The sequence below is a fragment of the Corylus avellana genome, chromosome ca2 (genome assembly GCF_901000735.1).
Source record: "Corylus avellana chromosome ca2, CavTom2PMs-1.0".
Lineage (NCBI taxonomy): Eukaryota > Viridiplantae > Streptophyta > Magnoliopsida > Fagales > Betulaceae > Corylus > Corylus avellana.
In genome coordinates this window covers 7,793,284-7,803,045 of record NC_081542.1, presented here as the reverse complement: position 1 = coordinate 7,803,045, position 9,762 = coordinate 7,793,284, and the positions used below count along the sequence as shown (strand labels likewise).

General features: G+C 35.1%; 1 protein-coding gene across 2 annotated transcripts; it reads left to right on the top strand.

Annotated features, from left to right (window-relative positions):
• Window positions 1-746: 746 nt before the first annotated feature.
• On the top strand, window positions 747-9,277 carry LOC132173054 (mitochondrial inner membrane protein OXA1). Of its 2 annotated transcripts, none has more exons than XM_059584620.1 (10): window positions 747-819; window positions 948-1,454; window positions 2,561-2,651; window positions 3,108-3,155; window positions 4,288-4,346; window positions 6,490-6,565; window positions 6,663-6,794; window positions 7,500-7,607; window positions 8,253-8,307; window positions 8,534-9,277. In XM_059584620.1, exons 2-10 carry the CDS (start codon window positions 979-981, stop codon window positions 8,824-8,826), a joined length of 1,338 nt encoding a protein of 445 aa, XP_059440603.1. In that variant the 5' UTR covers window positions 747-819; window positions 948-978; the 3' UTR covers window positions 8,827-9,277. The 2 variants fall into 2 exon arrangements, with proteins under 2 accessions (XP_059440603.1, XP_059440602.1); XM_059584619.1 differs by having other exon boundaries at window positions 777-819; window positions 931-1,454.
• Window positions 9,278-9,762: the final 485 nt, after the last annotated feature.

Genomic DNA, 9,762 nt, shown 5'->3' with positions numbered 1-9,762 from the left:
TTACGTCGCACTAAACACCGTAAAATGCAAAATCATTTTTTGAAATCATTTTACGTCTTGCATAAAATTGACCAAAACTTGTCAAGTATTTCTTATTTTGGTTTTCACATTTGCAAAAAGCATCCCTTCATCTTCTAAATTAATTTCCTTTTTCCACTATATATCTTACCTTGTTTATACAAATACAAGAGGAGTTGAATCATAATTAATTATCAATATTATTCTATTTGATCGAATGATTTTTATTGTTCCATTGATTGAAATTTAGCAAGAAATCTAATAACACAAACTTTCATTCTTGAAGAAGTTAATAATTCAAAAAACAATTACTGACAAATTCCTTGTCAAAATTATTATATCTTCTTTTCTTTTTCCTTTTTTTCTTTCTAATCAACATTATAATTATATCTTTAATGCAAACTCAAAAAGCTTAAAAGATTAGGCTAGTTAACTTTTACATAAATATTTTTATTTATCAAACACTTTATAGTATATATTTTATTTTAAATTTTCAGGCTTGGTACATAATATATAAAATTCATAAATATAAAAATCTTTATATCTATATATATCAAAATCTTAAATCAAAATAAATATATTTATATATATGGGCCATTGGCCCATAAGTTATTGGGCCAATAAAACTTGCTCATAATATAGATATAAATCTATTGGGCCTATAGTTTCACCACAACAAAGTAGGCTTCTGCTTCTTGGACCGTGACCTATTTAACAGAAAAAACAAAAAAAAACCTGGCTGCACTCCCCCTTTCTCTCATTTCCCCCGCAGATCTCCTCGCCACCGTCTCAATTCAATAGGTAAGTTTCTCGTTTTTCTAGGGTTCTTTGTATACTTTGATATTCAAGCTGATTACCCAAGATTTTTGTTATACTTCCTCTTATACTTTATCAAATAAGTGAATGTTTTAGTGTTGGGGTTTTGCTAGGGTTTAAGAATTTGGCCTTGGAAGAATACCAATGGCTTATATGCGTAGTCTCTCTACAAGAGCGACCCTTATAGCTCGAAGATGCCACCCATCTTTTGGTTATGTTCTCCATGACGATGATCGAAAACATAGCTCAACTGATGAAGATTTGTCGTCCCAAAGGGTCGATAATTTTCTTCAGAGGAGGTCATTCGGAAGTAGCAGCTTCAACAAGTCAGCTGGGTTTGGGGCCCTTTTCCCTGATAGAGGATGTTCTCACATGTTTCTTCCACTGAGCACCGGGCCCTCTTTCTCCAGGTATATGTCAACTACAGTTGGTGAAGGGTCGGACAAAATTGAAATAATGAGTGATGTTGCTGGGGTTCTCACGGATACAACTGTGCAAGCAATAGCTTCCCAGGCCGCTGCAGTGAATGAGGTTGCCATTGCTGCTGCCGATTCTTACTTGCCTGTCAAGGCGTTGCAGTACTTTATTGATGGTGTGCATTCTTTTACCGGCTTGAACTGGTGAGGAGCCATTTGCAATTATTTTTTCTTAATTTTTGAATGACATATCTCGGTACCATTATGGTTTCCGTAAGATTGGATGCTGGAATAATCACAACATTCAGATTTCAGATATGGTGGAACATAGTTTATAGAGTGTAGGTGCTCAAGAAAATGCTCAAAGAATTACTGACCGTAAAAAATAATGATGCACTAAGAATCAGAGGTGGGTGTTTTGATTGACCCATTTCTCATTGCATGAATCACCATAAAAATACCATTCGTCTGACATTGGAGAACCGACATTTTGAACTGTGAATACTTTAGGTTTCTACTGACCGAATTTTAGTAAGACTTAGATTGGCATAAAGCTGATGTTAACACTGTCTGCCTGAATAATAGCTACTGTTTTAGAGTGAGTGATATGGAGAGAAAATTGTTTTGTTCATTTCATCTACATATGAAGATTCTCATCAATAGCTTGTTTGGATGGGGGATTTTGGGAGGATTGCTATGGTGGGAACTCACCATTCCCTTGTTTGGGAGTTTTTCACTTTTTCTAAAGGAAAGGGGTGGAATGGACCCCATATTCCATTCCATTTCTTTAGATGTATTCCCTCAAAATTTGAGAAATCAAGTATTCTCCTCATTAAGATGAGTGAAATATCTTTTCTATTCCTTTCTTTATCTTAAACATTAAAACCAAGGAAAAGGAAATAACCCTATTTATTCAATTGTATTCCATTCCCACTTGATTTTTATCCTTTCTATTCCCTTCCTTCATAAACTCCCAAACACATTGTAAAGGAGGGGGATGAATTTCTTTGTAATGGCATAATATGGCTTAGATGGTAACAGCATTCATTATGTGGACTCTATTGAATTTATGGAACCAATCACTGAAATTGCATTTGTAATGGTTGCCGTTTTCATTTCATAGAAAGTGTATTGTTGTAGTACTAGGTTTTTAGTTACTCCAAGCAAGTTATTGCCAGAAGACAATGGATTAAAGATGCGATCTATCATCCAATAGGTTTTTTGGTTACACCACGATCAAAGTTTTGATGATATTTGATGTTACAAATGAAAGTATTTTATTTTATTTTATTTTTTGTTACTTCTTTCAGGTGGGCTTCCATAGCTTTAACGACTCTTTTGATTCGAGGAGCAACAGCTCCGCTTTTGATAAATCAACTTAAAGCTACCACAAAACTCACTGTATGTGGAATTACTTGGTAGTTACAACAGTACGTTTCAGCTGATTTACATTGTTGTCTGATATGCTTGTTGACAATCTGATGCACTCATAACTAGAGAACAAATAAGTTGTTCATTACTTTGAAGAAGGCTTTGCTAATTTTAGATGCCATGCCTATTCCATAAATTATTTACTTACCACTTCCACAAAGGGGTTTTCTTTATATCTTTCTTTCTTCTTCTTCATATTTTTTTTTTTGTAGATTAAAAATTCTCTGGAGTTAAAATTTTGAGGGGAGATCTTTTTATGTTCTATCAAAACTAATAAATGTAAATCACCAAAAAAAAAAAAAAACGAATAAATGTACTCTTTGCATAGTTTTTCTTTTATATTAAACAGTATTTTTATTAATAGCATACATTCTTTTATTTTCACATACTGCAATGTGTCCTTAATGTTTCCTTCATATTCTGCAGCTCATGAGACCGCGCTTGGAGGAGTTAAAACAGCAGATGCAAGATAAGGTATTCTACGTAACTGTTGTTTGTGACATCACTGACATGGTATCACTTTTTATATCACTGACCACCTGCAGTAATCATGTTGATAGAAATTGCCCTTGAGTCCTATGATAATGCTTGTGGTATCTGTCATTACTTGTTAGTCACTGCCATAGCCGGTGTATTATTGGTGCATATGTTTTTATGTCACCTGAACTACCACCACATTTTCATTTACGTCTCCGAACTTTAAAAAGTGACATCGGGTTCCCTAAACTACCACCACGTGTCAAATTAGACACTGTTGCATTTTTTCTCCCCAAAATACTCTTAAATTTTATTTAAAAAATAACCATTTGAAGAAAAGAAAAAAATTAAAAAAAAAAACTGAAAATACCAAAAAGAGGTGATCTTTTTCATATTTGCCCCCTTAATTTTTTTTTTTAAATGGTTATTTTTTATAATTTAAGGATACTTTGGGGAGAAAAATGAACAAGTATTTAATTTGACACATGATTGTAGTGTGGAGAGCCCCGATGTCACTTTTAAAATTTGGAGGCGTAAATAGGAATGCGGTGGTAGTTTAGTGGCTAAAATATATTTTCTCTAAACTTTTATGTTTCAAATTATGTAAAACCAGGGATCTAGAATGCTACTTAAACCCAGCCTGTCACCTCACCTACCTACCTTGTAGACTAGAATATATCTTTATACTGCTGGGAAATTCATTTAATCTTGGGTGTATATGTGCTGTGAGAAATATCTAGTTACATTCTTGAAATGACGAAGGTTGCCCAATCGGCCTCAAGATATCCTTGCGCTGATAGAGACAAGGTGTCCATGCCTCTCTGATCTTACTTTCCTTCCCTCCGAAGAAAATGTCTGTTAACTTATTTTCTTTTTTGCCTAAAATGCAAATTTATATCTCCTCTTGCCAGGTTTTTTTATGCATCTGCTCATTCATTTTCCATCATTTCGATGTTCTCGTGTATAAAAAGCCTTGCCTCTTAAAAGGGATTTCTTCAAAGCTTTCTGTGCATTCTCTTACTTTGTTTGTGATAGGCTGTATCGATTGTGGATATGAACGCAATAGGATTGTAGATATCCTTCAGAACTGACCCTTCCTAGCACATAAACATTCATTTATTTTTTTCAGGGTATGGACCCCGCGGCTGTGGCTGATGGTCAAAGAAAAATGCAGAATCTGTTTAAGGAGTAAGCAACTTTTCCATGACCTGTAAGAGGAACTCATGGCAATTAAATTCTTTGGTGGCTTTTATACTTCTGTTGCTAGTATTTATGTTTGGGTTCCATAAAAAAACCGATGCTGATAGAGATCACTAGTTGAGATGATAAAATGCATGAAAGAGCCCAATAAGCTGTGATTGGCATCATGCAAATTTCTTATTGGCAGTTTGTAGTGCAAGCTCCTTTTTGCATTTGCATTAAGGGCATTGTTCGGTGGTTTTAGACCGTCAATGAACTTTTAAAATTCCGAAAAAAATTGCTCCCTCACTATTTTCTATTAATGCCAAAAATTGCATATTATGCCTGCTTTTATAGGCCCAAGTTTGAAACCCTGAATTTTGTGTCATATTTCATCATCTGGTGGATTGACCCAGGAAGTTTATGGAATTGTAAGAATTAATTGGGAAATAGAGAAAATTAAAGAATTCAAAAAATTATATAGATTCAATTAGCCATTTTGTATTGGACATATTACTTGAGTTTCCTTTTTCTAGTTAGGTGATCCTTTGTATGCTCCCTGTGTACCTTGGGGCGCCTTACGCTTTATCAAAAAAAACATATTACTTGAGTTTCCTTGATCTTCATGCCATGTAACAGTAGTGTAGAATAAAAAGTTGAAAATAGTGCAGAACAAATGTGTTGGAGATTATCTAATTGGAAGAATGTTACATATAAGTCTATTAGTAATGGTCAGCAGATTGGACAGTAGTAAGTGACCATGAATCAGGGTAAAGTTTTATGGCAATTGGTTTTCCAAGAGTTTTCCTTTTCTTTCTTTTGGACTCTTATTGGATCCCAAAATAGGGGAAAGGAGAGGAAACGTGATAAAGTGCTGAAGAAAAGAGATACTTTAAAAAGAAGTGAAAGATCCAAATGACATTGGGGGTTGCGTTTTTCACCTTCAAAAATTCAGTAAGGAAATTGTTTTCAAAATTTGGCAGTTAGATCATCATTTTTTGCTTCATCTATTCATGGTCTAGAGTTTGGAGTTTAGATTAGCCGTAAAGCCAAAAAGGAGATATGTATGAACAAAAAGGAGAGGTTCAGGGTAAGAAGACAAACTACCTTTTATTAAGGGTGGAGTACTGTTTGTGTACAAACCTACTTATGCAAACCTCCTTATGTTTTCATTGTTGGTAACTGCCTTTCTTTGTAACATCTCCTACCTTAGGCCTAGGTTAGTCCATAGGTATGCCCAAGGTAATGGGCTTAGAATGTGCAAGCCCCGTTTAACTGGGCCCAAGTTAAATTAGGAAATAGATCAAAAACTCATTAAGCATAAGATAAAATTATATTTGTTATAATTTTTCAAAGGGACTTGCTATTTAGTATTTTCCATCATTCTCCTATCCTCCCTTTTTGAAAATCAGCCATTAGATTTGTAGAACCCACACCTTCACCCATGTGGGTCCTACAGATCCAATGACTGATTTTTAAAAAAGGAGAATGGGAAAATACTAAATAGCACGTCCATTCAAAATATTACAACAAAATAATCCATCCTCCCTTTTTGAAAATCAATCATTAGATGTGTAGGACCCACATCCCATCCTCTCTTTTTGAAAATCAGTCTTGGATCTGTAGGACCCACATGGGAATAAGTTCTATGCATCTAGAGCCTGGTGTAAGGTTTATTTTTTATTTTTTATTTTTCCCTTCTTCTGAAGAAGAAAGAAGAAAAAATTATTTGATATAAGGTCACAGAGAAAAAAAAAAAGGATGCATCCTGCTGTGGTACTTTTTTTTTTTTTTTTTTGATAAGTAATGTAGTATATATCAAAAAAGCGCAAAGCGCCTTTAAGTACACAATAATGTATACAAAGGAACCCAACCAAACACCCTAACAAACCAAAAACCCAGAAAAACCTCTTAAGAGCACAAGAAGGTATACAAGGGACCCAACCAAACACCCAAGAAAAGCATCCTGCTGTGGTACTTATACTTGATTTCCCTTAAAGAGTATCTTTGGTTATGTTTAGCTTTGTAAGATATTCTCTTTTCTAATGCAAGCTTTTGTATCTTCCGCTATCATTGATTGACCAATTCTCCCTTATGTTGCCTATGTTTTCCCTGACATCTTCATTTTGTCATTATGATTTGGGCTTGGCAGATATGGTGTGAGTCCATTTACTCCATTGAAGGGACTCTTTATACAAGGTCCTATCTTCGTCAGTTTTTTCCTCGCAGTAAGATAAATTTCCTTTCCATAACTTCCTGCAAATGATTAATTGTTGATTTTAGATTTGGTCTTTAGAGGTATCTCTGATAACATTTCTTTGGCAGATTTCAAATATGGCAGAAAAAGTGCCATCGTTCAAAGTTGGTGGAGCCTACTGGTTTGTTGATCTCACAACTCCAGATACTTTATACATTTTACCAGTCTTGACAGCACTGTCATTCTTAGTAACCGTGGAGGTGGGTATCTTCTTTGTCTGGACATTTATGCCAACTTTTCTTACTTTCTGTTTAAGGAGGGGCCACTGAGTGTGGAAATTACCATGATTAATTTTGACTCAATTATTTATTGAATACTAACGTTCTGCTCCCCTTTATTTCATTAGAGTTAGTAATATGTTCGATCTGGATAAGGTTGCACTAAAACATGTTCAAATCCATAAGATCTGAACCTAGGCTGCTGAATTAATTTTTTTTTTATGAAAATCAAAAGTTAAAGTGCATCAAATTTGAATACTTACGATGTTGGAGGATTGTAGGGTGGCATTTATGCCCAGTAGACAGTAGCTGAACCTGGGATCAATTGACTTTAACAATTGTTTGGAAGTTGAAAAGTTGGATGATAGCTCCATCCGAATCGCCATTTTCTTTGCAGATTATTCTATGGCTAACCATTTTCTACTAGTGTATATTGAACTATGTATAAGTAATTAATCTATGCCAGAAAATATCTTCAAATTTGTTTGAAGTGTTAAATGCCAGAACCTGTACCGAATGAACTTAATTTTATCTCTGTTTTTCTTCTGGGTTGGGAACTCTTCACTATTAACTTACATAGTTTGTCATTTGTTATTCTAATTCTGCTTTTGAGTATTTTGCTGGGGGGAGGGATGGGGAATTCTTGAAACAAACTCAGAGTCGAACTCATTTTTTGCTGTTCCTCAGTGCAACATGCAAGAGGGTATGGAAGGAAATCCTGTTGCTAGCACCATGAAAAACGTTTCAAGGGGTCTTGCTGTTCTTACAGTTCCATTTACCATGAATTTCCCGAAGGTAGTTTCCTATCTCTTAGGTGCTTTATACATATTATAGTATACAAGCTTTTTTCTGTTCACTTCTAATACAGAAAAATGAATATAGCAATAAATGATTGCACTGTAATGCTTGTTCCCATAATTGGCTAGATGGGTTTAGTGTTACACGATCATAAGCTATTTTCACTTTTTTGCTGCATTGCATATTCTCTCTATATAAAGCCAGATGTCCCCTTCTCATGAAGGCATAGAAAAACAACTTATCAAAAAAAAATAAAAAATGAAGGCACTGAAAAACAAAATTTCCCTCTAAAGTGCATGAAATGCTGGAAGGATTTTTGAAGGCAACATAGTAGTTCATTAGCAGGGTCCCAAGTTATATATCAATTTATTTATTGTCCACTGTAGAATTTAGAATCTTGAAGATCATCATGAGATGACTACTTGACACGTTAAGTAGTTGATAATTTTTCAATACTAGTAGTTTCATCTTAATAGTAATAGAAAGAGTGGTTGTATTTTGTTTTCTTGTTTTGATGGTTGTTTTTCACTTTTTATTTTTTTTGTTAAAATTGTTTATGTACATAATTCAAGTGACATTATGAGGAGGTTTGCCTGTTTGTTTGAAGTCAGGCTGATGATATTTGTTTCTATAACCCTGCAGGCTATATTTTGCTACTGGATTACTTCCAACTTGTTTTCGCTAATATATGGGCTGGGTGAGTCCTTTCAGATTCTAACTTGCCAGCAATTTAACTCCGCGTCTGCCTTTTCCATCTTAGGATGTGAAGTTTCTTCAGTTATATGCACGTTTAGTTATGAGCAATGTGCATGTTTTAATTTCAGCTTTAGAAGACTGGAAGTTTAATGAAGAAATTGACATTGATGTTAACGAAGTTTTCTGTTCTCTTTTTCCTGAATAATGACTGTTTTTGAATTTTGCAGTGCTTAAATGTCGTGGGGTAAAGAAGTTCTTGGGTGTTCCTGAAATACCTGTGGCGCAGCCTACTAGTGCCCCACAACCTGCCTTCTCTGCATTTTCAGCACTCAAACTTCCTACAATGGTCAAACAGGAACCTACTGCAGTACCTTCTGAATCAGTGAAGCTTCCTACTGCAGTACCTTCTGAATCAGTGAAGCTTCCAGACCGAAGAATATCTCCATCTTCAAATATCAGTCAAAGGCTTAGAAGTTTAGAGAAACAAGTAAAGGGAAGAAAGAAAAACAAGAAGAGGTAAGGGGAAAAAAAGTTCTTAGAATTCAAACAACCAAGATTGTAACTTATTAGGTTTGATGCTGTTATATTCTTTGAAATGGTGTCTCAATTATTTTGTTGGGATAAGGTTTAATACCTGAGAGACCAATGAGCTTTAGCTCAAACAGTACTTCCTCCCTTTGTAGCAAGATGGAGGGTGAGATCTTGGGGTTCAAGTCTCACTGGGTGTGTGTCTAACTTACCAATAAAGAAAAGGGTTAGAGAGAGAGAGAGAGAGAGAGAGAAAAGGAGAGAGCCATATGATGAGAGGGTATTAATACATTAGATTCAACTATGAGTCTTTGTAAGTTTGCTACATGAGTTGAAAGTTTTGTATCTGTTCTCTGCATGAATTGACGATTCCTTCAAAAGCTCACATTGTTTAGTAGAAAAAAAAAACATCAATTTCTGTCTATTCTGAATGTCATTTCATCTTTCCATGTCTCACGTCTCCATACTTATAAATATTAGAGAATTGTATGGTATGTTCATAACTTGACTATTGCGATTTAACTTAAACTTTAATGGTGATTAGCCTCTCTCTCAGTTCATGGTGTCGAAAGCCTTCGGGAATAATTATATATCGTGCTGACTTTAACTTAAAAAATTTGAGCCTAACTGGACCGGGCTGTTGGCTCGTGAGACCAGAAACAGTTTCTTTTTCCTCTGGTGTTGATCCTTCTAGTTCTAGTCTTGAAAGTTATGATTGGGGAAACCTCTGAGAATTGCAAACTAGGTTGGGCTGCCATGGCTACCCTTGTCTATTTCACTTTCTCGTTTAGCCAGAAGATAATGTATTTGACAACTCGCAACGAGTGGTGGTAGTGAGAGACCATGTCGAAAGGGTGGTGGCCGGCATTGTTCAAAGATAATGGCCCTTTTGGCATTAGTTTTGGAAGCCATAGCAGCATCTGGATAA